A 26205-nucleotide genomic window follows, 5' to 3' on the forward strand; every position below is an offset into this window, starting at 1 on the left:
CAAAGCCTACAGCAGTTTAACTCTAACGATGAGCAAATTACACAACCAAGTGCCACAAATGTGTCTGAATTTCCCAAAAGTGCCCGTCTAGAAGCACTAACTCAATACATTCCTGCGTCTTCATCTGGTTCCCTTAGAGTGCTCAGCCTCTGAAATATAAACACAATAAGACTTGATATATTATTGGGGGTGAAAACTGAGTGGGAATCTGGAGAAAAGTGAATTTCAAACATAAACGAGTGTGGAGGAAAAAAAATCCCCCTTTAACTCAGAGTGGGCCACAGAAGCCGCCATGTGCGCGGGCGCAGCCGTGAAATCAGCCTGATCCAATAGATTCTGTTTATCTGGCACGACTACAACTGAAAGCAATTGGAAATCTGGGGGAGATTTGGAGAAGGCTGCGGATTCGGAGAGAGAGAGAAAAAAAATGAGCAAAAAAGTAATACTGTCTGCTCTACAGTCTGGCAAAGCAGGCGTGTTTTCAGATCAGCCTTTAACAAGGTTAATGGTGATTTTTCTCCACAGGCACCGTTTTACTGTAAAAGCCTCATCCTCGCACGCTTTATCTCTGTCGTTTTCACTCTCTTCTCTTTCCGTTTCTCTTTGTTCTCTTCATCTTCTCTCTCTGTGACTGCTGCTCCACATCATGTCTGGTTTTCTATGCTAACTCTGTGCTTTTTTGGCTCATTATCCTTCCCCAGCCACTAAATGCAGCCGTTTCAAATTCACGCAGATCAAACAGACCATTTTTAGGCCACCTTTTCGTAGCTTCTGTTTCAGAGAACAATTTTCATCAAACACAAATACATACAACCAACAAATGACATCAAATCAAATAATCAATTTAACAGTTTTATTAGAATCTTGCAATAGTTTTGCAGACACATTATGGCAATATCTGCATCAAGATATACAGTTGTAACTGGTTTTATTGGTTTATGGTGAAGGATGTCTACCGTATGTTTGATGGATAGTTATTGAGAGAAATATTGTACAAAGCATCTGAGTAAAAAGTCATTTTTGGAATTGAAAAAAAGCATTTGTATATATGTTCATATTAATAAGAAATGCACTGCCATGGCTGTGGAGATATGGCTTAGTCTCTCTTCACCCGATTTATCACCGTGAACAGAAAATGGCGAAGTCGTCACACAGTGACGCGATGGTGACCTGTGTAAAAGCTCAACACGTTCTGAGTCATTCATCATGCCTGAAGGAAGTCAATTAAGACGAAGACAGCTTTGAAAATGGCGTTGCTTACTATCAAATATATCAGTGCAGAAGGTGTCCATTGGCTTCCAGTAAATAAATAGTTAAATCATTTTTGTTCCTTTAAAGGTTTGACAATTTGCTTTGTTGCAGAGGAACACAGGGAGATTGATAGCTATGTCATCTATTCATAATAAATAAAAAGCTACAGGCAGGAGACACTTAGCTTAGCTTGCACAACTCAATAAGAAGTTATCTCATGACACGTTCCAAAAGCAGGTCTTGGCTTTTTGGATTACGAAGACCTCACATATCATTCCTCCATTAGAAGCATCGAGCAGAGCCGGGTCAGGGTGGATGACTATCTGCCCTTTTTATAGCTTAGCATAAAAACTACAACCAGGGTAGCCTGACTGTCTACAGCAAACACAATCTGCTAACCAGCAGCTCTAAAGCTCACTAATGAACATGTTATCTGTCTGTTTAACTCTTACAGAAAAGTGTGATTAAAGTTATTGTTTAACTGGGGGATGACGTCTTGGACTATATCTTGACCAAGTGCAATGACTTCCTAACAATCCGGCCAAAAACCCCATAGAACTACAACTTACTAACTCTTTCTACTGATTTGACAAAGAAACAACGGTAAATGTACTTTTTTTAATCCGTTAGACAGTCCAGCCAAGCTGTTTCCTGCTGCCTCCAGTCTTTATGCTAAACTAAGCAAACGTTGTACTGGCTGTAGCTTCATATTTACCGAACAGACATGAGTGCCAGCAGTTTTCAGCAAAAAAGTGAATACATGTATTTTCCAAAATGTCAAACTATTATTTTAAAAGAAAAATAGCCTTAGAAAAAAAGGTCTAACAATATATATCCGGAATGCAGAAGGCTTGACCACGGGATTGAGAATATTATTGATATTATTTTTGTATAATCAGGGATCTAATGTGTATAGATTTGTATTTTCTTTGGGTTTTGTTTTATGATTGAAATTTATTTTGGCGGTTAGTGCAAAAGGTCCAGTTTATAAACTGGTCAAAAACAGTCAAATTTCAACTGGATTAACTTTGTCAACATTTTTCTACATTGATTACTTTATTACATTTCATGTGTGCATTAAGTTTAGCTTCTCTAAAACTGAAAAGTAAAGAACTCTCTTTCACATTTTCCAGTTTGAATAGTTTGTGATTTCTTGATTTTATTGTGGTGCTCATCAACAATACCGCCACGGGTTAGGAAATCATTTCAACAGCAACAACTCAAGGATCCATCACTTGACACATCTTGTTACAAAAAGAAATACTTTTTGATTATTATTATTTTTTGTTTGAGCCACTTGAACAATGATGCAAAAAGTTTAAAAAAAAAAGATGCAAAATCAAATAACGTTACTGAATAAGAAGATAATAAATGTACTCTCTCTAACATTCAGGTAGTACGTCTCTCACAATGTATGATACATTCATTTCTCTATTCGGCCCGTTCAGGCGCCAACCTTCACTGTAAAATCTTCTCTGTGATCCGACACAGAACATGGCGAGTGGGAAACACACATTTTTCCAATATTCCAACAAGATGGTTAAAGTAGAAATGTTTTATACTATACTCAACATAAGGACTTGCTGTATTATTTACAATATATACTGTAAAATTGTAAATCAGGTGAGATAAAAAGGCACAAGTTTCCCTTTTTTAAATACAATGTAAACATCTCATCAAAAAGCATGCATTAACATTTCATTTTACAAAAAGGATATCATTTTTAGACAAAGTACTTAAATATTGTTTTCCAGCAAAATATAATTCTCTCAAAAATACTTTCCCTATTCATCCTATGAACCTTTAGACAGTATTTTTAATTCTTTAAAAAGGACATAAAAGGGGCAAATCAAAGAAACAGTGAGAGATTTAGCTTAAGGGTCCTTCACAACTTGAAAATAAATGCACAACAGATTATAGACAGATTATAAAATGAGGCCTTTCCGACAAGGGACTGTACGAAATCTATCCGGCAGCGGAGGGGGACTGAACAGAGAGCCGAGCCCAACAGAGCATTATTCAGATTTTTGGTACTCTCCCGAGAACAAATGAAAATCATATATGTATCGAAACATAAGATAATAGTAAAATATACACCCAGTTTCCAATTTTAAATAAGAGCTGCTTAGAAGTTGGTTAAAAGCCGCTCAATGCGTCATCTGATTGGAGAAATCATCATGAGAACTGATAGACTTGAGCACCACAATAATTCCAGCCCAAAATAAATGAAAGCATAATTGTAGGACGAGATAAGAAGCCTCCCTCTGCTCTCGCAACAAATATAAACAACGCTCCCTTGAGACGAAATTAGGAAATACATAACCCTCCCCCTTTTATTGAACACCCCGAATAATTTCCGTACAGTCCCTAATGACAGTTGTGATCATGCCACCTCCATCTCTTTGTACACCAATCTTCACTCAATTACCGCCTCATAAGAGAGCTGGTGGCGTAGCACCACGGTGTTATTACAAGAGCCGGGGCCACAAATACATCACTCCGGCAACCGGCTGTGCTAATGATGTCATGTGGTCTAACTTTAGGCTGGGTGACCATGCAGCAAGTCTTTCCTCACATCATCCCAGTTGCTTATCAAAACAAGACAATTCCTGCTAGCTGCGCTAATGCCTCATTTCACATTGTGTCGCCTTTGTGCAAATCTAAATGTGGAAATAGGATATGGCTAATCCTATAACATAAATGCATAATACCCACACTGAAAGAGCAGATCAACTATGCAAATGATTGCCAGAAACACAAAAAAAAACACCACACACACACTCACACACACAAAACTTAAGCCATTCTCACTCCATACACAAATGTAAATACGCACTCACAGGGCACAAAAAAACAAAACAATAGATCGCACGCCCCCACTGTTTTTCTACCCCATCGGCGCTATCGCTTTTCAGTAGCATCATAGTTATGTCGTACAACCATCCAGAAAGCAGTGGGGTGTGAGACAAGGTAATGGTCCAGATGACTAGGCCTGCCATACTTAAAATAGTAGTACTTGGCCCAAAGATAAAGAGCAAGGAAATAAACGTAATTAGTAAAGGTGATAATACCAACAGTTCCTCATCAAGCATTCATCAACAAGTACCTCGAAACTGTACAACCGCTGAAGAGGAGTTGTTAATACCTGTACACATTTGCCTGGTTTTTGATACATTAGCCATTTGCTGTAAGCACTGCAGAGTAATGCTCCGTTTGGGATTATATCAACTTTACAGAGAGTATGTGTGTTTAAACTGCGTGTCCATTTAGTCTACTGTATGGACCGTCTGCGCGTTACTGTACATGTTATGCTTTTGCCTGGCTTTGTAGAAAATGAAGCACCTTAATGTAAAATGACTGGCTTGTCAAAAACTAAACCTTTGCAACACACTTTTATAAAATGCTTTTTATTATTTCTGGGAAGAGTAGATAAGTGTTGGTTCACAAAGGGCTGGTTTCGCTTCATTGTGAGTAAAAACAGACATTTGGACAGCTGCTCTGGAGATAACACAAAACACAATTACTATGGATGCACCTCAGTCAAATCCATTACCGGCGTAAATGCGAGATTTCTTTCTGCAGCACACCTGTCCACTTTTTGCAAAAAGGTAAAATTGTTTGTCAATATCGTCTTAGTTCTACACCACAATGCCTAAAATAGTGACTTGATGACATGGGAGCTTCACGTGCAATCTTTCTTTACACAAGAGAGACATTTTTTAGATTCAAACAGCTTTAGCTTTGGACTTTTGCATATTAGTTTTGATTGTTTTACTACATATTTGAATTAAAAAAAACTCAGTATGTGAATGTTGATGATGGCTGTTATGACACCAATTGAGATTCAAACTTGGATTTGATAAATTTAATGTAATTATTCAGCTTATGATGATGCTTGTATAGCCCTTTGATTATACTCAAATAGACCTTTCGCCTCTCCTTCTACAATTACCTCCTCCTCACAAAGTCTTTTGCCCTGTACTCTTGCAGTACAATGCTACACTGCAAAGCAAAATCTAAGTATTGGCATATCTTCTTTTTCTGTAGTGCTATTGTTTGTGAAAGACTGCATAAGCCACATTTAATATTTGCAAAAACTCTCTCTCTAGATTTTTAAGGGAATTTGATTTTAGTGCATGTGGAGTGCATCTGTGCGTTTGTGTGAAGGCATGTGGACAGCATGTGTATCGATATCCCACTGTGTTCGTGTGTGTGTGTGTGTTTGTGTTTGTGTGCGCAGTGAATGCATCTAGCGCAGCCTAAGAAATGTATGGCTTTATCTCCATAGAAAATACTGTTCTTTGGGGAAGGGGGACTGGGGGGGACTGTGGGGGGCGGGGGGGAGGGAATACTTCGGGATGCTTTGTCACATTTTTCTGAAGTCCTTCTCTGCATGCCGCGCTCGGCTCCACGATCTATTCACAGCTCATACCTGCTCGTAGTGCCTGCCAGGGTCTAATCAGTTCTACCCTTTTTTTTACTCCTGTCACCACGCCACTTCACTTTCCAAAGACGCGGACGCTGGCAAACTTGCGGTCCAGGTGCGGGCCGACTGGTCTGGCCTTTCCTCGCACATTTCATACTCTTGAACTTCTTCCTCTTGTGTTCCAGTTTCTTAATGACACTTCTGTTTCTTCTGCAAAGAGAGTCACTTCTTGTGGAAGTAGATTGTGTGAGTAAGGCCCGACTCCACCTTGAGTATCTGGTCGCTGATGATCTCCACCAACATTTCGGGGAACTCCACCTTCAGGGCCTGGGACTCACGAAAGGTGTAGAAACAGAAATCCAACAGGTTCCCCACAAGCTGGAAAAAACAGACAAACAATGGATGATTAAACACGTGCACACTTTAGAGATTTTATCGCTTGTTTAACATCTGACAATTTAGAATAATATTTGTAAGCTTTTTCTAAGTATATAGGTTCACTATAATTTTATGGGTGTGTTTACATCCTTTACATGTCTCTCAGGCTCACCACATGGGGGCGACATATTATTTTTCTCGTCAACCTTTCTTTAAAGAAGGGTCATCTGTTCATCACTAACCCCATTCAGTCATTCAGTCATTTGGGTCATTGAATTCTGGTCATTTATCTCCGTGACCTCTCGCTTGAAAACACTCCGTTCTCTGGGGCTTTGCCTACACGGTCACATATTGTTTGCCCCATGCATAAAAAAAGACCAGTGATTTAGCACATTTGCTACAGTGACCACTCTCTGCTCTGCTCCAATAAACAGCGAGCTTGCATTGATCCCGTTCGGTTCCATTCTCCAATACAGGCTGGTTAACGCCTCTTCCAAAATAACCTTCCCCCTCAGGGAGAGATTGGGATGCAATAATCCTTATTCCATCTTTACCCTAATCCACTATGCTGCCATTTCACCCATAACATGTCCCAAATTGCCACTGGACACCACCCTCGCGGTGTGTGTGGAGGCATGTCATACAGAGGGGCTGCCAAGGGAAGCCTGTGCTGGTCTGTAGGCCATTGGCAGGGGAGGCAGACAGGGCAGGGGTACTTACATCATGCATGGCGTCCAGTAGCTTGGTGAGCTGGAAGAAGCGCTGCCAGGTTTGGCCAGAGTTGTTGGTTGCTTTTCCCACTGATCTCCGGAGCTCCTTAATGTAATTAACCCTCATCTCCTCGAACGCCGCCTGGTTCTTCAGACCCTCTTTGGGAACTGGCAAACAAAACAAATCCTCCTGTCATTAACCGGATTTACAAGGTGGACAACAATTAAGGTTGAAATGTTATGGGCCAATTTTGGCAAAAACATTTCATATGAGACATTTATGGATACTCAGAAGATTTACAGTAGGAGATTATTAAAACTGGAAGGTTAATTGACATAATAAGTGTCAAACAATCATAGAGCATAAAAAACAGCACTATAATCAATGCTATATTAAATCATTGTATGTTTTGCTTACTTCATATTACTTCTTGCCAACATATATGTCAATGGGATGTGATACTTTGATTTGTCTGCTTTTTCATTCATTGGATTAGTCTAAAGGGACATTCCCACACCATCATCATCATTTCAAAATGTTTGTTTCTAATGTCCGCTCCTAGCTGGCTGTTGTTTTAGGACTAAGTATGAATATTGCTGTGGGTTAAAGCCTTAAAAGGAAGGACTGTTGACTATTTTTGAGATTACTGACTTTGTGTTGAAATCAATCAAACTAATTTGATCCAAACATCTCTTCATTTAACATAAATGATGTCATTATACCAAACCTGGAGGACAAATAAAAAATGTAAATCCAGTGGATTTTTAATTATATTTACCTCGAAAAATCAGCAAAGAGACCTGGTTTACAAATAGGCTAATTTATGTTGAAAAAAATCCAAACTCTTACAGAGATTTGGGAAAATAAAACTCGGGGTAAGGTAGTTTCTGAAGCAAATTCCAAGTCTCTCTGACCTGATTTTCCGACCATACTGAAACGAGTATAACGTCACCTGCAGTGTACCGGTACAGTCCAAACACGTATGACAGAATGCACATTAAACACCATTTGCAGTTAATGGGCTAAGCCATGCGCGACCACCGGTCTGTTCCTTTAACGTGGAAGTGTGTAACTGCGTAAAGGGTAATTAGAGGTGCTCAGTGAATTACGCTCCGACTCCCACTCAGTCGCCTTTTTTGGGATATTTTTCCTGTGTTGACAGTTTAAGCCTATTTAGTGAATTCATTACAACCACTTTCACCATTACAAGAGGTAATTAGTTTTCGTGTGTAGCTCCTGATTCAAGCAAGACAACTGAAATACTGGAAGCCATTGATTTAAAGGCAACAGTGACAGCTGAAAAACAAAGAGAGTAACAATGCTTCGGTGTGTTAAAGAGCCTAATCATTGTGTCCAACCCAACCTCATTCCTCAAGCAGTTTGTTCAAATTAGCTGCAAACTCTATACGTCGTAATGATTTGGATGCATGCACCAAAGCACTTAAAATAAAACGTGTCGAAGGAAAGATTGAGACGAATATGAAGAACGACGTACAGCAACTTCACAATGATGCATCGCAATGTCTATATCTTTCTCTCTCCCCCTGTGCAGGAGAACAAAGTCACAGATATGGAAGTCTGCCAAAGCTCCTAAATGATATTCTGCTGCTGGCTAACAGATTAAGAAACACCTCGCCTCCCTCATAAAGCACACCTCAGATCAGTCAGAGGGAACGCCTTCAGTTGACCTTCAGCCTACACTGAGATTTGCACATTTACAGCATACCCAATGTTATCCCAATGTGACTTTGTTAAAGAGGACATAATCTGCTCATTTTCACGTTCATATTTGTATTTTGCTCCTTTACTGTGACATGGATACTGGCTTTAATGTTCAAAAAGCTCTTTATTTTTCTCATACTGCCTGTGTTGGCAAACCTATTTTCACCCTCAGTCTGAAACCAGGGCACAGTCTGCTCTGATTGGTTAGCTGGCCGGCTCTGTTGTGATTGCTGAACTGCTTACAGATGTCCCGCCCCATAGCCTATCATTTAAAATGTGTTGGGAGCACTATTAGATAGAAGCAGGAGTTTTACATAGTGATGTCACTATGTTACTGAAGTAAACAAAGGAGTCTAATGGAGATGTTTCTGGTGGGGGGAGGGGGGGGACAAAGGGATTTTAGCCTTTACAGGTCGTTTACATGCACAAAAATGTGAATGCTTCATGGCAGTTGGATATATTTTCATCAATTGTAATGTAATGTCCCTTTGATTTGTAAGGTATATTATTGCCTACAGTAGCCAAATTAAGTTCTGGTTATACTGTAATTAAAAAAACTGCTTCTCAATAATCTTATACCTAAAACTTAGCCTAATATAACTTTGCCTCACAGAATATTTTACCTTCCACTCTTACAACAGTGTTTATAAAAGAGATTCAGCAATTATTTGATGTATTAATTACACCTGTGATTCATAAGTAGAGGTGAAACTAATTGTTTCCTGTAATAAAGGCTTTTTGGTGTCAGCAAAGGCACTGATCAGACCCTCTGTGTTTACAGAATGGCTTAACATGTTGCAATGGTGTGAATGTGTTATAAATATTTTACCGTGTTTTTGAAACCTTACAAAAATATCTTTTACAGCAGAATGGGAAATTCTGAGCCAGAGTGGTTAAAAAAAACCTCCTTTCAAAAGCTATATCATGTGCTTCCCTTGCTTCAGTATGTTTCAGTAGCAACACTAGCAAAAAGCAACAACTGACAGGTCCTGGTTTAAGTCCGGAAGATTGAATAGCCACAAGCAAAACCCTGCTTCTTGTCAGTTATTATTGCATCTTTTTGCGAACAGATCATTGTAGGTCAATAAATCAGAGAGTGTGTTTGTCTGGCTTCATCACGTCTTCTCTTTCTTTCCTTTTCTATGTTATCCCCCTACCCTTCTTGCGCAATCGCCAATAAAAATAACGTACGCAAGGCTGAGGGAAGCAGATATGAAAACAGATGGAACCTGCTGCAAAGGCGGACATTTCTCTGCTTTATTTCATGGCTGACATGATGAGAATGTGCTAAAACCGGGGCCTAATTTTAACCTTTTGTTCACCTCTGACTGACCCCCATACACAACTGAATGAAAACTAACCTCGCATTCAGGGCTGTTACCTTGACCGGCCTACAAATGGGGCATTTACATCAGCGTAATTGGTGGAGGTTGGATGTTCTCTGCAGGTATAAAGCCTCTTCAACTCCGCTATATGTTGTGCAGCTTCATTATTATGTACACTAAAAGGAGGGAAAGCTCTTTTCTTAATGCACTTCAAATAAAGAGGCAAACATAGCGCAGGCTGCAAGGAGATGCCATTACCACGTTTGTTGCTCAAGGACATGCAGCTTCCTGCTCCGGGTTACATACCACACTGACAGGGTGGCATGCGGTTCAGATTTAATACCTTATACTTTTCATCAGAGAACTGCAAACGAGCATGAATTATGGTATGTTTTATGATGTTGCCTAACAGTCACCTTAGAAGAGTTATGTTTGGTTTAACCTGATAACTTGTATTGTGGCGTTGATCAGGCTTTTGCGTAATAGAATAGAATTACTTTGTTGATGAATGATTAATGAAATGTAAAAAAGTGTGTGTCACACCTCTGTTAGTATACTGTACACTCGCCCTGCTTTAATTGTGGTGGTTTGGAAAGAGAACAAATGAACGGGATCATTTCCGGTAATATCCACGTCTCTGTAGAGGTGAGGAGTGTAACTGGCAGGCCTCTGCCCCTGTACTAAATCCAAACAGGGTCATGAGACACCGCAGGCTCCATGAAACCTTAGCCAAGGTCAGAGAGGAACAACAGCCCTTCTCTCTTTTCTCTTTATCCCTCTTTCCCTCTCTCTTCTTTCTCTCTCTCTCCCTCTCTATGTAACACAACATTTTTTCAAACCAGACCAAAGGCACACACACACTCAATGACTCCGTACTACTTGCTCAGCTGACAAGTTCTGACAACTCCTCTGTAAACATTTCTGCTGCTACTCCTTCACGAGGCCCTAGCATTACCTCTAAATGAATGTAACTAAAAGGGCTTCCTAAACTGCCTCAGCTCCAATCTAAAGAAGAAAGAAATATTCAGAAGTGCTTTTGCTGAAATGTATGTTGAGTCTCCATATGGTACAAGACAGTCTCTGCTGCACATCCATAGAAATGAAGCACTGCATGATTACTTTCTTCCCCTTCTGTCATATTTTACCGCTATATTTTCACTAAATCCAATAACCAGAGCAGATTAAAGCACCTTACATGTCCTGTTTCAATTCTGCATTTCAACTTCTTTTATCTGCACCCTCTACTTCAAAATTCCAGCCCTGGGTTTGAAGGAAGTAAAGAAAAATAGCAGGTCTTAGAGCTTTGCCTGGTGCTTGACTGGCCTTTATTAAGTACAGCAGGGCTCTCTGGAAATCCTCCAGAGGACCAGTGAGAACAGGAGAGGGAGGCCACAGCAACAGAAGGCCTGGCTCTGCCAACCCCCCTAGCCCCTTTGTATTCTCTTTCTTTCTCCCCATAGCTATGCACCTGTCTCTTTCTCACCAGCACAAGCTCTCACTGTCAACATTTGTCTGATTTTATTCTTAAATCTCCCTTTTCCCTCTTGGTTTCTCATCCTCTCTTTATTCTCTTTCTTCCTCATCTCTCCCAACATCCAATAGCTGAGGTCCAGCTGGAGCTCCCCTGCTTCCAGATGACTCAACAACACTGAGTTTATGTCAGAGAAATGCGTTCACACCGGCCCTTCCATATGTCCATGTACATTGAAGCCAAAACAAGAGTATACCATTTGTCAGGGATATATTATGTGCTCAAACATCCACTGAAATAATGTATTTGTATAATATGTACTACTTAAAGTAAATAACGCTGCTTGGTTATGGTTAAAGTTAAAAAACTGGAAGACTGCCTGTTTTTTTCAGATATGAGACTGTTCCATGATTTGTTTTAGAAACGGCAAGATTGCATTTGAAGTCTGATCTATGTGTATTATATTAAAAAGAAGACGACCAAGTGCAATCATTTACAAAAACAAAGAGAGCTTCAAACTTGATTAAAAGGTAATTTAATAACCTTAACATTTGGCCAGATGTTTTAATTCATTTCATTATGATTGTTTCATCAATCATTAGTTCAAAGCCAATGAAATTTCAACAATTACAATTGCACTGTATGATCAGTTTTGACCTTGAACTGGCTTATAATATTAATTGATACATAATTTATTTTATGACTGCACTCAAATAACTCATCTCGATTGATGTTGTCATTGATTGGCTAAAAAATGAATGTGAAATTGTAAAACTTTTAATGTGAGGATGAAGTTAAAACCCGGTTTTGTTTTCAGCATTTACGCACAGCTTTCAGAGGCCTACGAAAAAATGTATATTCTGCCAATGAATATTAACGCTTATTGGCATTGGTGCTGACGTCCAAAGAGTTTGAAATCTGGCCAGCATGCAGAATCTTCAAATAGCTTCCCAAACTCGCCCTCTCCCGCCTTTATCCTCACCTCACTCCCTCTCTAAATATCGCCAGTCTATTGACACAAAAAGACAAACACAGATAAGGGCACCACGTGGATGTTAGCATAAATGCACGCCTGCAGCAGGACCTGTTGGTCCCAGAGAGTTCTGAACTTTGTGTAGCTGCAAGTAGGTGTGGACGGAAGTTACGACACAGCTGCCATCACAGACGTTTTAACTGTTTTACTGTTGAACTGACAGGTCACAGGGTGTTGAAGTGGTGGAAAAACCAGTGCTTTCAGTTTCCAAGTGAGCAACTTAGCCCAACACATCCTCTGTGTGTAACTTCAGTGCCTGTGGGCGCAGTTTGGCAGAGAGCGGCAACACGACGGGACCTTCTTTAGTGAGTGATAGATGTGTTCTGTTGTCCATGGGCAATTACAGAATCAAAAAATATGAAACAGAGCACCCTTCGCTCAGAGACACTGATCCCTTTCCTATTTGCATAAACTGTATGCTGCTACACAAACAGGTGCATGCAACATCAGGTCTATTTCCACGCTTGTTAGGCATGTGAACAGATTACCATGAATACAAATGTAACTGGCACGACCGTGGGTGGGAGGAAGGAGGGTACAAACGCTACCAAAACAGTCGCAAAGGTGTCCTGTGGATGTTACAGATTACAAGACACCTCATCAATACATTTCCTATGTGAGAGGCTGTCTCATGATTTAGAAATGTGGGAGCTGTTGGCCGGCGTACCTTTACCTGTGTGTGGTGTTTGTACAGCCTATTTGAGCAGCCCAGTTCTCAGGAGTAGGTGCTTTCAACGAGACAAAAGCTCCCAGTCATAGAGCAACATTAGTCCAGAAATAGTTCAAGGGGACATGGCTGCCTTGATCTACTAAACAAAAAACCCTGAGTCATCCCACTTGAACACTGTTGGGATGACTTTGAATGCAGCATCTGAAAAAAGGAGCATCCACCTTAAATTAAATCTCCAAAAAATGATCAGCTTTAATTGGGACACTACAGTTTAGTTATTGTGATGAAATGTGGGAGCTGTTATCCAGTGGGACTGTTACTGAAATCTGTAAGTAGTCACATGTCTGTATGCCTTACAGCCAGCATTAATATTATTGTTTATGTTATTGAGATCCTGACATTTCTATGAATTTTTGCCTGGAATTGATGCTGACTAAATGTGATTTAAAAAAACTGAATTCCCAATTACAATACATTATACATTGTATTGTACAGTTGGTATTTTGTGCTTTTGGTGAAAAAACAAACAAACAATGCAGTGTATGTTATGCATTAGTGAGTGCGCTTGCAGGGCCTGCAGCTCACTGCCTACCTGTGCTGAGAAGCAGAAGGACTTTCATGGAGAGGAACTCGTCGTAGGTTAGCTGCAGTCTTAAAAACTCCTGGCTCACCTGCCTCATGCCCAGACAAAGGTCGTACATGGCTGACTGCTGCATGCGGTCCCTGGAGAAAGACAGAAACAAAGGAGAGAAATGTGATAAGAAAAGGATTTGAGGCTTCGCAAAGAGGAGTTTGCCTTTCAGAACTCCTGCATCAGTATCAGTTACAATCCAATTATTACTCACTTATCGACTTGATTATTCATTTAGATTTGTATGTCACAATTCGTTGTAACTTACTCCTAATTCGTTTCTTACGCGGTCGTTGTGACCAAATATTTTCACACAGCGCAGAGGAGGATCTTGCTAGTCTGGGCTTGGAGCAGAATACCAAATCCCAGATAGCAGAGTGCTGCGTACAGTATCACAGCACAGATGCACTACTTTTCTAAAGCTGGGCAATCCTACAAAAGAACCCATATCTAACCCTAGTCTCCATAGAAACATATTTAAAGATGTGTCCTTTCCAACTAATGTTAACCAATTAGTGTTGACAGAAATGATACACACATGAACATGTGCTAACAGAGATGTACATGTTTGCCTAACAGGTTTGCGTGCATGGATGTGTCGACCGTGCATCATTAACTGTGCAGAGCAATTGCAAATGCTCGTCATGTATAAAAAATGTCGTACTCCTCTTCTCCCTCATGTACCATGTTATCACCAAAAATGATCTTGGTTACATCACAGAGTTCACAAAAACAGGAAAGAAACATTAGTGTGAGCCAATCAGAAATGTGCTGTGCAGATGCCGCAAATTCAAGAAAATCTCCGGCTTCAGAAGCAACTTAGCTTTGCCATAAATCACTATCACATAGAGACTTGAGTAATTAAACGCAAGTGACGTGGCATGACTTGAAGGAGTAAAACTGCATCATTACATGGCAGTGACGGAGGAGATTTTTCTCTGATAACAACTAGACTAAACATTTGATGGAAGGGGCCAGGAGAAGCCAAATGGAAACGAGAGCATTATATTTCCATTAAAGCATAGGACAGATTTTGGAGTATTTACTTCACCGCTTGGTCTGTGAGCCCGTTTAAATGACTGATAAGCAGTCCGAACGTTTGGGAGACAAGCAGACCTGTTTTTGCAGCACTGTGTATGCAAGCAGCATAACATCATATGATACAACTTTGGGCTGGAGTTTCAGAAGTCTCGACACGTTTTGTCTCTCTCTCTCTCTCTCTCTCTCTCTCTCTCTCTCTCGCTCTCTCTCTCTCTCTCTCTCGCTCTCTCTTCCTGAAATCAATTTTGCTGAATCACTGCCTAAAATGAGCTGCTGGTTTTAGGACGGAAGGATAGAAAAAAAACCTGGCAGAAATCTCTCCTTCTCACCTTCTCCCTCTCTCTCTTTCTCATCTCTCACTCTGTTTCTCTCTCAGTATTGAACTCACACTCACTCGCTGTGTCTATGCTAAAAGATTCAGGAAGAAGCACATAACTGAAGAAAAAGTTCAGATTCACCTATAGCTGGAAAAAGCAAACAGACTGTGTTGTTTGGAAAAGTATGTGTAAAACAAAACAGAAAAACCACAACAGAAACGTGTTTTTTAAACTTGAATATTGTGGCAAATAAACTAACAAAACATACTGAGTTCACATTTTTGGATAACTTAAAAAACTTCAGGCCTATGAGTGGATGGGCCAATATACAGTTGCCACTTAATGGGAGTTAACCAAGCCCCAATAAAGTTTGACGGGCGTGGAAGCACATTCTTTAGTGGTCGAACGGAGGCACAACAACAAAAGACCTTTTCAAATTGACTTAAATTGGGAAAGAGATGTCTGTAAATAGGGGGATCATTTATTTTTGTATAGCCCTTATTTAATCCATTAAGGTCTAAAGGTTGTGATGCGCTAAAACCCAGTATGTATGTGTTTTTTTTTCTCTCTCTGTTCATTTGACTGAGCAGAGATCGACTGTGACGCTCCCCACTGGAGGCGGGGCTTAGGAAAAACTGAGGTGTGCACACTCTTTGGGCCCAGACATGGGTAATTTTGCTCTCGAGAGTCAGGCCATTAAGGCTTCATGCTACACTGAGCAACCTTAATAAGAAAGAATAGCTTAATGCTGCTGACGCTGTTTCCAGTTCTCTTTATACATCCATGGATTTAAGAAGTCATGGACGGGGTTTTCTGTTAGTAGTGGTACTGACAAACAAGAACCAGCTGAATAGCATCTGAACGGATAGACATTTACTCTCACAGGTACAATTTTAGCTGTTCAATTTGCTTCAGCTGACTAACTAATTATACTTCTTGCCTGGAAAATGACATTAAAAGTGCCATTTTCACCGGTCGTTGCCCTCTGTGTTGGCAGACAATTACAGAGTCGCACGCTGCTGTCTCTGACTTGACATGTTTAAAATGTAGATTCAAATTAGTAGGATATTTTTGACTGCATAAAAAATGCTCTCTTAGAGGACAGAAAACCAACTGTTATTTGTCATTAATCTTCTCTATATTATCTATAGACAGTGTTACTTACTGCCATTTCTTTGGGAATATTACTGACATGTTTTTCTTTTCATTTATGGGGCGAAGCCTGCGAGCTAGTTCTGTCAGTCAACTTGAGCACCAATGATACATCGGCACATAACGCCCCTCGTCACACTTGCAACCAACCAAACATCTCCTAATCTGGCGCTCTATTTAAGCTGTTGGATCCGCCTACCTCTGCCTCGCTAATGCTGCTGCTGCTGCTACTACTGCTGTTTCCACACTGCTAATGTGTTCACCTCGCTGCTGCTGCTGCTGCTGCTGCGTTCACGTTGGCGATGCTCGCCTGCCCCACCACCACCCCAGCTTCCTCCCCAGCTTTCATCTGTAGGCTCGGGGGATAGTTATCTAATCATCACTCAATGTTCTGTGTTAATATGTGGAGTGATGAGGCCCGAGCCTAGACGCCAAACTCAAACTATATACTGTTTCTAATAAACATATTAATGAAACACGTGAGTTGTCTGACTGAATTACTTTTCATGTAGCTGATAAAGTAAATGTCTCCACTGCTACTTGAAACATTAATTAAATCATGAGTGAGCGCATATAATCAAAAACACACACCATCAAAGACTAAATGACACAGCAGGCTTGCTTTGTTTTTAGTGTAAAATGCTCTGTCTTTGCAGTATTTACCCTCAATCAGCGACACACTCAACTCTAATAGCGGAGTGAGAGGAGAGTCTATTCAATAAATGCCTGAATGCACGGAGTCAATAAGCACTAAGTAGCTAAGTAAACAAGTGTACATTGTCAAACCCCCTGAAATCTAAGTTATGGACCAGTTTCACCCAAGTTTTTGACAGATTTATCAATTAACTAAACAACAGAGAGAGGTGCGCGGTAACAACAAGCCAGCAACACACCTCGACACGATAACAGGCCAAAAAACATGGAGTGGAGATGGCAGTGACATTCAAGCCACCTCCATCTCCAGCAGGACTACATTTCATCTCCTCACTCTGCCAGGCCCATCCGTCAGTGGGACAGGCGCACTGTAAATGCCTCACACGCAGCAACTGCAGCAACTTTAACCGTAGAGCACACTACAGTTAAAAGATATACATTTTGATTTATTTGTATAAGCCTGAAAATTAAGTTATCATAAATGCACGTGTTATTCCACTATCTGGCTCTGTTAGAACTGATTCAAACTGAACTTGCCAAGTGACACAAACCATTAAGTCCCTTTTACAAATTTGATTATCTCTAAAAAGCTGTTGTCATGTCACAGAAGGAAAAAGATAATTCTTTTGAAACTGCGATCCATTTTGCACTAAATTGATTAGATGATCTTTGCTGTAGCAAGCTAATGCTTTACTAACTGTAGTAAGCTCAATCGGACACAACACCAGCTAACAGAGGCTGAAGCTGTGTTGCACAATGGCATTTGCGCTGCTGTTTAGTTATTTGTTTATTTGGGACAAACTGACCTACTGACATTCGCTTACACAAGCTATTATTTAGAGCTTTTAAACTTGCCCCGACTGAAGCCGCTCCTTTACAGCAGGCTGCCTACAGAGGCTGCTGTTCTCCTTTTTCATTAATTCTATTAAATCCAACTCATCAGCTGCCATGCACCACGGCTCCAACAAGAAAAGGCCCACATACATTTCCTCTACACCTGCTCTGTTGTTTTAACGCATCAACACAGATCAAGCGGACCATTGACTGCACTTGCTCCGCTTTCAACGTTGGTGCCTTATGCAATTAGGGATCCATCGAAAAGTATTAAAGCATTTCCTTGTGAAGTTTAAAAAATCAGGTGAAAGATTTAGACCTTGTTTAACGTTAACCCACAGCTGCATAAAAACAAGCTTTTACTGCATAAACTCTATTTGGCCCTTTGAGCTGCCAGGTATGGGGCGAAGCCTGCGAGCTAGTTCAGGCAGTCAACTCGAGCACCAACGATACATTCGCGTATAACGCCCCTCGCCACTCTCGCAACCAACCAAACATAGTCCCCTGAATCTGGCGCTCTATTTAAGCTGTCAGGTCTGCCTACCTCTGCCTTGCTAATGCAGCTGCTGCTACTGCTGCTTCCACGCTGCTAATGCGTTCACGTTGGTGATGCTGCCCCACCACCAACCCAGCTTCCAACCCAGCTTCCAACCCAGCTTCCACCTGTAGGCTCGGGGGTTAGTTATCTAATCATCACTCAATGTTCTATGTAGATATGTGGAGTGATGAGGCCCGAGCCTAGACGCCAAACTCAAACTACATACAGACGTGGACAAAATTGTTGGTACCCTTCCGTTAAAGAAAGAAAAACCCACAATGGTCACTGAAATTAATAATAAATAAAAATGTATTGAAAAATAACGAATGAAAATCAGACATTGCTTTTGAATTGTGGTTCAACAGAATCATTTTAAAAAACAAAATAATGAAACTGGCCGGGACAAAAATGATGGTACCCTTAAGTTAATATTTTGTTGCACAGCCTTTTGAGTCAATCACTGCAATCAAGCGACTTTTGTAACTCTCAATGAGACTTCTGCACCTGTCGACAGGTATTTTGACCCACTCCTCGTTAACAAACTGCTCCAGCTGTCTCAGGTTTGAAGGGTGCCGTCTCCAGACAGTATGTTTCAGCTCCTTCCGCAGATGTTCAATAGGGTTTAGATCAGGGCTCATAAAAGGCCACTTCAGAATAGTCCAACGTTTTGTTCTGAGCCATCTTAGGTGTTTTTATCAGTGTGTTTTTGGTCATTATCCTGTTGGAGGACCCATGACCTGCGACTAAGACCAAGCTTTCTAACACTGGACAGCACCTTTCGCTCCAGAATGCCTTGATAGTCTTGAGATTTCATGATACCCTGCACAGATTCAACACACCCTGAGCCAGATGCAGCAAAGCAGCTCCAGAACATAACCGAGCCTCCTCCATGTTTCAAGGTAGTGTTCTTTTCTTTGTATGCTTCATTTTCGAGTCTGTATATAGAGCTGATGTGACTTGCCAAAAAGTTCCAGTTTGGTCTTATCTGTCCAAAGGACATTCTCCCAGAAGCTTTGTGGCTTGTCAAGATGCATTGTGGCAACTTCCAGTCTCGCTTTTTTATGATTTGTTTTCAACAGTGGTGTCCTCCTCGGCCGTCATCCATTAAGTCCACTTTGGCTCAAACAGTGGCGGATGGTGCGATCTGACACTGACGTACCTTGACCTTGGAGTTCACCTCTAACCTCTTTGGAAGTTGTTCGGGGTTCTTTGTTTACCATTCGTATTATCCGTCTCTTCAATTTGTCATCAATTTTCCTCTTGCGGCCACGTCCGGGGAGGTTGGCTACTGTCCCATGGACCTTAAACTTCTGAATAATATGTGCAACTGTAGTCACAGGAGCATCACGCTGCTTGGAAATGGTCTTATAGCTTTTACCTTTAACATGCTTGTCTATAATTTTCTTTCTAATATCCTGAGACAACTCTCTCCTTAGCTTTCTGTGCTCCATGTTCAGTGTGGTACACACCATGATACTAACAGCCCAGTGACTACTGTTCACCCTTTAAAATGGCAGACTGACTGATTACAAGTCTGAAGACACCTGTGATGCTAATTACAGGACACACCTTAGTTTAACATGACCCTGTGGTCAAATTATTTTCAGTCTTTTCTAGGGGTACCATAATTTTTGTCCAGGCCAGTTTCAGTATTTTCTTTTTTTAAATGATTCTGTTGAACCACACTTCAAAAGCAATGTCTGATTTTCATTCGTTATTTTTCAATACATTTTTATTTATTATTACTTTTGTCAGTTTCAAGTTATTTCAGTGACCATTGTGGGTTTTTCTGTCTTTAACGGAAGGGTACCAACAATTTCGTCCACGTCTGTACTACTTCTAATAAACATATTAATGAAGCACGTGAGTTGTCTGACTGAAATTATAATAACATGCTCAAAATAGTGCTAAAGGAAAATATACTCCTTATTCCCCAAAATTATAATTGCAAAATGAATGTTTATGCATTAAATTGCACTTGATTAGGAGCTCAAATTTGCAGAAACTACTAAACACTAACAGACAAAGCCTGACTGTTAAACTAATTACTGTATCTACTAATGAAATGCCTGAAAGACAAATCTGTAGTAGCCTTTTTCTGTGTGAGTAAAACAGAAAACTTCTTTTAGGCTTGTGCTATAAAAACAGGTGATGGTCCTGGGCTCACTTCTTCTCATTGTTACATTTGAAAAAAACATTTTTTACATCATGGCCGCTGCTTAATGTCATGATGGCTAATATCTTAAAGTAACGTGATGTGTGCGGTACACTGCAGATATGGAAGAGTAGACCTACTCGTTAAAGATGAGGTCAGGGGCAAAGTAGAGCATCTGTGCATTGGTGTGTTTGTAGGAGCGCCAGCTGAGGCAGAAGGAGGACAGACACATCCACGAATACTGGATCAGGGTGATTTGGTCCTCAATGGGCAGGCCTCGGAAACCTAACACAAAAAAACACATAACAGACACAGGCAGAACTGATGAGAGGAAATCACTATGTTTAAATGTAGCCGACAACACTCACACATTGGTTTTAAAGAATTCAACTGTGTGTGCTGCATGCGTGTACCTGTTTGTCAGTTCATGCATTTTTTACTCTGTATTTTGCAACAGTGTGCTTTTTTTGTGGATATATTTTGTTTAAACATGGCAGCCAATGAAAAGTATTCATCCATTCTTGTTTTGTGCGAATCCCAAAAGGCCTCCGGTTATTGGCTTGTTGTCTATGGAACTCCGAAAATAGAGTCCAATAGGAAACCTGCCAAATGCTCAATCAAACTCTGGCAAGAAACTCCTTCTCATGCAAAACATAGGCCAACTGAGGACACACAAGTGACTTATAAAGGCTTAAGGACTATTTTAGCTAATATGCATCTTTATCTGCAAAATACAATCATTAGTGAAATTATATTTGCTTAAAAGACACGTCAAATGCTTGGCTTGACACTGTGTATTCAGTACAGGGCTGGCTGATGATTAAAATACGAATATAGTACAGTTAGATGCCTGTTTTTCATTTCTTGGGCAAAGTTAAAGGCACCAAGACATCAGAAAGTATGTGCTAATAAAATCTGTCACATTGACAACGAGTCTGACTTCCCTGAGAATGAATTGCAGGTATTAACAATGCTGGACCATGTTGCCCTACCACATCCGAATGTTAGCAGAATGCAGGCATCTGAAAGTCGAAGGTACTCATTTTGACCCTTCTGTCTGTCTCTCCTTCTATTTATACGTCCGGATATGGCAAGCAGACACCGTGGAGGTATCAAATATTTGCAATACAGCAAATTAAACAGCCTCAAAGAGCTACCTGTGAGGCATCTTTCAATATGTCTCCACTGACTGGCATTTTAGGGTAACTTGTTTATCCCATTTCAAACATGTTTTTCTTCCAGTGATGCGGTTTATAGGTTAAAATTAACGAGATAGACATTAGATATTCTGTTCAACATCTGACAACGATAATGTAAATGATTTTGGAATGGAAATCTTAATCTTGATTTGTTTTAATGGTTAAATTGGATTTACTTTCTAATCTTGTTGAAGCTTTACTGGATTATTTCCTGCCCTTATATTTTAAATTAAAATTGCTGAGAAAAATAGCAAAAGTGAAAAATTAGGCATTTTATTCTCGATAAAAGCCCTCTCTATATTTACAGTTTAGAATCCCCTTGATTTATTAGACAGATATTTTTACCACTTATAATTTTCTTTTAATCATCCATAAAGACGCCTGTCTAATTTTTTATTTCTTTGTCGCAAAAAAGTCATTATAAAACAATATTATTTCCAAAAGTAAAAATTGCTGTAACCATCACCATAAAATATAACATGTTTTACACACTTTCATTTCTCAAAATGTGTCTTTGAGGACACTTTTTCCTCGCTCTTCACCAATTCTGTCTTTAAAAAAAGCCTCTCTTAAACAGCTTTAAGGACTCAGCACATCGCTCTGGTGGTCACTAACCTGGAAGTACTTTGGCCCACTTCACCATGCGTACCATCTGCTTTCCGGCCAGGCGGTTGAGACTGGACAGCAGGTGGTCAGTGGTGTCGGGCTGCGTGTTGTCATACCCAGAGTACACCTCTTCAGGCTCAATAAGCTCCAACACACTGCAGATGGAGGGTGGCAGAAAAGGTGTCACCACCCCGGGCCCGTGGGGCACCAGGGCATTGGCAGCACTAGCGTTGAGCTCCTTCTCTGACGAAAGGTAACCGCCTCCGACGCCACTTGTGGCAGTTTGGCCATCCTTAGAGCCCTGCAGGTCCTCGCTGACACCCTTCAGCTTCCCTAACTTCTTGGACTTCCGTGCTGTGTGGAAAAAAAGACAAAACATATTACCACATTGTTCCATGTTGTATATGTATTTTGCATTTATTAACATAAATATGTTCCATCTAGGAGAAAAAACTGCTGTACAGTGTTTATTTACAGTGTATGCTGTTATTAGATGTTTGATTTTAAATGTTAAAAGTTTCCTGACAATCTGTTTACTCTGTAACTGAAGGAGGTTGTAACTGTAAATGTTTAGGTGTGAATGAGAAATCCGAAAGTGTCCACAATTGTGTATTAGGTCCAGTAAAAGCAAATAGCAACAATAGTACAATAATCCTGTTTGTTGTGTAGTCAACTTTAAACAGAGATCAAATAAAAAACTAACATGGCTACTATAATACACGTTGATACAATTCATATTGTCACGTTAGTGGTTATAAAAACCCGAAAAAGAAATACAACAACTACAAGAATAAGTATAACAAATAGAAGAAGGAGAATTACTTGTTAGCTGTTAGCATGTAGAGGCAAAATTAACTCCTCTACGTGCTAACAGGTGTGCTCACATCACTACACCCGCACACAACGCATTGTTACTATATTTAACATGAACTAAACATGCTAATGTTAGCTACTGCTGCTACCAGCAACAACTGCTGTCCAAAAACCATGTCACTGAAGATGGAGTTTACCTGTCCTTTCGTTTTTTGATTCACGACGTCTCTCTACCTGAGTATTGCTTTCACTGCTGAGATACGGGGAAATCACTGCATAACCTCGTAAAGGTAAGTCTTGCTTCTTGTAAACTAGCATGCTAAAGAAATGTTCGTTAGTGAAGGTTACTGTTGGTGTTTGCTTTACCGTTTGTGAACAGTCATTTGTTATTGTTAGTACACACTGGTTTCGTCTCATTTTGAATTGATTCAATATGTTTTGATCTACTAAAGTTGGGCTTAAGTTCAATTTTGAGAGACTTGAGTATTTCAATGGTTTGCTACTTTAATACAATTTCAAGGTAAATCGTGTACTTTTACTCCACTACATGTATTCAATATATTTAGTTACTTTGCAGATTTGGACTAATGATGTGAAATATAATCGACACTTAAATCAGACTTTAGTAACACTTGGAGTCAAATTCACTAGCTACCCTGCAGCATGCAAATTAAATACAATTAGCTGCACTTTTAGTAGGTTTTCCTTTCTACATTTCAACCAAGTTGTTTGAGGGGAATTGTCACAGGTGGCTAGACCGCGTCAGATGTCTCTGTATCTTATTTGTTTTTCATAGTAAATGGCAGTGAAGGAGTGAAACTGAAGTTTAAGCTGACTTTATTGTACCCACGCTTTCGCTCTGCAATGCGTCTTCTGCTGCCTGTACGCTATATTACTCCAAACAGTGCCCTTTTGTGTATTACATGTTCTGTTATCAGAGGTCAGGATTAGATTTAATATGTGCTGTAATATTCAAAGGCACTGGTCTTGAACAAAATGCAAACAAGCCTGTACTCATTACTGAAATATTTATTCATTTTCGACATCATTGTGACCACTGTACTGTTTTTTGTTGTTTAAGATTCTTCAGTAAAACCTGGCAATAATAATCTGACTGCTGTTTTAGAACTACATCCAGATAAAACACGTTTCATACTGCACTGAAGGTTAATAATAGTCCTCCTATGCTTGTTTTATTACATCCTATTGAACATGTTCCTTTTCTGTCAACACCTGGGTTTGCCTTGCACTTTCAACTGTGCATAAAAACAAGTGTTTAAATAATCTTTCAGTTTAATAAAGCTCCAGAAATATCACTTCATCAGAAAAAGGGTGTTTAAGCACTACTCTCAGTATCAGCAGCTGCATATCTTTTTCCCCTTTGGCCACCCCTTGTTATCTTAAGTAATTTGTCAGCTCTAGCAAATGTTTCTATACTACATTCATGTTTAAATGTAGCTTCCTTGTGAAGCATAACATTTGTAATTCCAATAACTTTAATGGACTACAAACCTACAGTATGCCTTTAGTCTTCTGCAACTGCGACCCTGAATTGGAATAAGCCAGTGGCAATAAATGAATATATTTCATTCCACATCTAGTGTCGTCTTTCCTCATAATACAATACCGTAACTTTGTGTAGAGTACTGTAGATCGACACCTTCTGTAAATGCATTATGCATATTTCCTCAGATATACTATATACAAACATATACACAAACATCCTATGACTCAGCATCCTCCTTGGGCCTCCTGTGAATACAGCCAGACCTACTTTTTCATATCATTTCTTATAAGCAAAGCAAGGCTGACTCAAATGCCAGATCCGAGACACGTGACAGGGCAAATCTGTAACGGGGGTGTGACTCCTCACCTCCTAGGTTCATCCCAGCCTGCAGACACTTCCGTACACGACATGCAGGGCAGTTTTTCCTCCGGATCTTGTCAATGATACAGTCATTTCTCCCGGCACACAGGTAGTTGTGCTGACCTACAGAAAGACATGACACAGCGTTACACACATGCAGTTTGACATAGAACAGCATTTGGGATATTTTCAGAGGGATGGTCAGCAAAGATCAAAAAGGAACAAAAAAGAAGATAAAGTAGGCTAACGTATGCATTACTGAATAACAGTTGTATAAATGTGATTGCACGAACAGAAGTAAAAGTCTGATTCGAGTCTCTGTCATCGACTGTAATGTAGGTCAACACAACAACCCGTGAAATGTCTAGCATTATCAGAGATCTACATTTCATAATTATCACTGTGAAAATGATTGAAATTGTGATTATTCCGCTCTCACTTTCTACAACGCACGACTAATGGTGTATTTTACAGTATATGGCATGATGGTATTAATATTCACTGGAACCAGGACAGTGGCTGCAGCTAGACTACTCCTGACAGTGATGCTAACATGGCGAGAATCCCTCCTGCCTCCTGCCTAGCCCTTAGCTAAACCCAATGATCTCCCATTTCAGAGCGCTTCCTTTCGCTTCACTGGTTCTTCACTGTACAGCTCCTCCACTCCTCCACTCTTCTCCTTCTCTACGCCTGTGTCTCCATCCCTCCTTTTTCCCTTTTTCCACACGTCCGCCAGCCTCAGAGCGCCATACGCCCACACACAGACAGGCTCATGCTCGTGCACACATACAATCATTCACTTTCCACTCTCTCACTTCCGAACGCACACATGTATGCACACCCTCACGCATGCACACACACACAAGGCTGCTCCACTTGGCAATTAATTTTAAAAAATTGTTGTATCGGCTTTCACAAACAAATACACACATATTGGAATTCACGACACAACCCAGATGGAGTGGTATAGTGTGATGTAGTGACCCCCAATGACCCCTGTACACAGCTACGCTCTATTAGGGTTGCTATATAAAATTGTAAGTACATCTCAGATTGTGTACATATAGTTGTGTGCATGCACATGAATGCCAGTCAATGTCTATCAATATATTTTTCCCCGCAAATTTGCCTTGCATCATTTATTTCTTCAGAAGTACTTGACATTTCTGGCACAGACCTAAGTCTGAGCATGAAAGCTTGTGAGTTGTTTACATGCAGTTTGCCCAAACATGTACATTTGGTGCATTGCCTTTGTTGCATTTACAGTACAGTATTTGTATGTGTGTGTAGGACGGAGCAGAAGTTGTTTTCTGAGCTAACAGGAGTAGTGCGCAGTGTGTCTGTCTGGCTTCTGCCAAAAGCCAAGGAACCGAGCTGCAGGAGGAGAGGCAGCAGCTGTAGCCCCACCACT

General features: G+C 40.3%; 1 protein-coding gene across 1 annotated transcript in view; it reads right to left on the reverse strand.

The window, feature by feature from the left end:
* Positions 1-839: 839 nt before the first annotated feature.
* nr3c2 (nuclear receptor subfamily 3, group C, member 2) overlaps positions 840-26205 on the reverse strand; it is a 69046-nt gene continuing 43680 nt past the window's right edge. The window contains exons 4-9 of the mRNA XM_063883615.1: positions 24801-24917; positions 22124-22468; positions 20450-20594; positions 13580-13710; positions 6776-6933; positions 840-6055 (exon numbers count right to left, since the gene is read on the reverse strand). Of these exons, the coding sequence (XP_063739685.1) occupies positions 5900-6055; positions 6776-6933; positions 13580-13710; positions 20450-20594; positions 22124-22468; positions 24801-24917 (1052 nt within the window). The 3' untranslated portion in view covers positions 840-5899. The remainder of the gene's footprint in view (positions 6056-6775; positions 6934-13579; positions 13711-20449; positions 20595-22123; positions 22469-24800; positions 24918-26205) is intronic.

Source organism: Eleginops maclovinus, chromosome 5, assembly GCF_036324505.1.
Source record: "Eleginops maclovinus isolate JMC-PN-2008 ecotype Puerto Natales chromosome 5, JC_Emac_rtc_rv5, whole genome shotgun sequence".
NCBI lineage: Eukaryota > Metazoa > Chordata > Actinopteri > Perciformes > Eleginopidae > Eleginops > Eleginops maclovinus.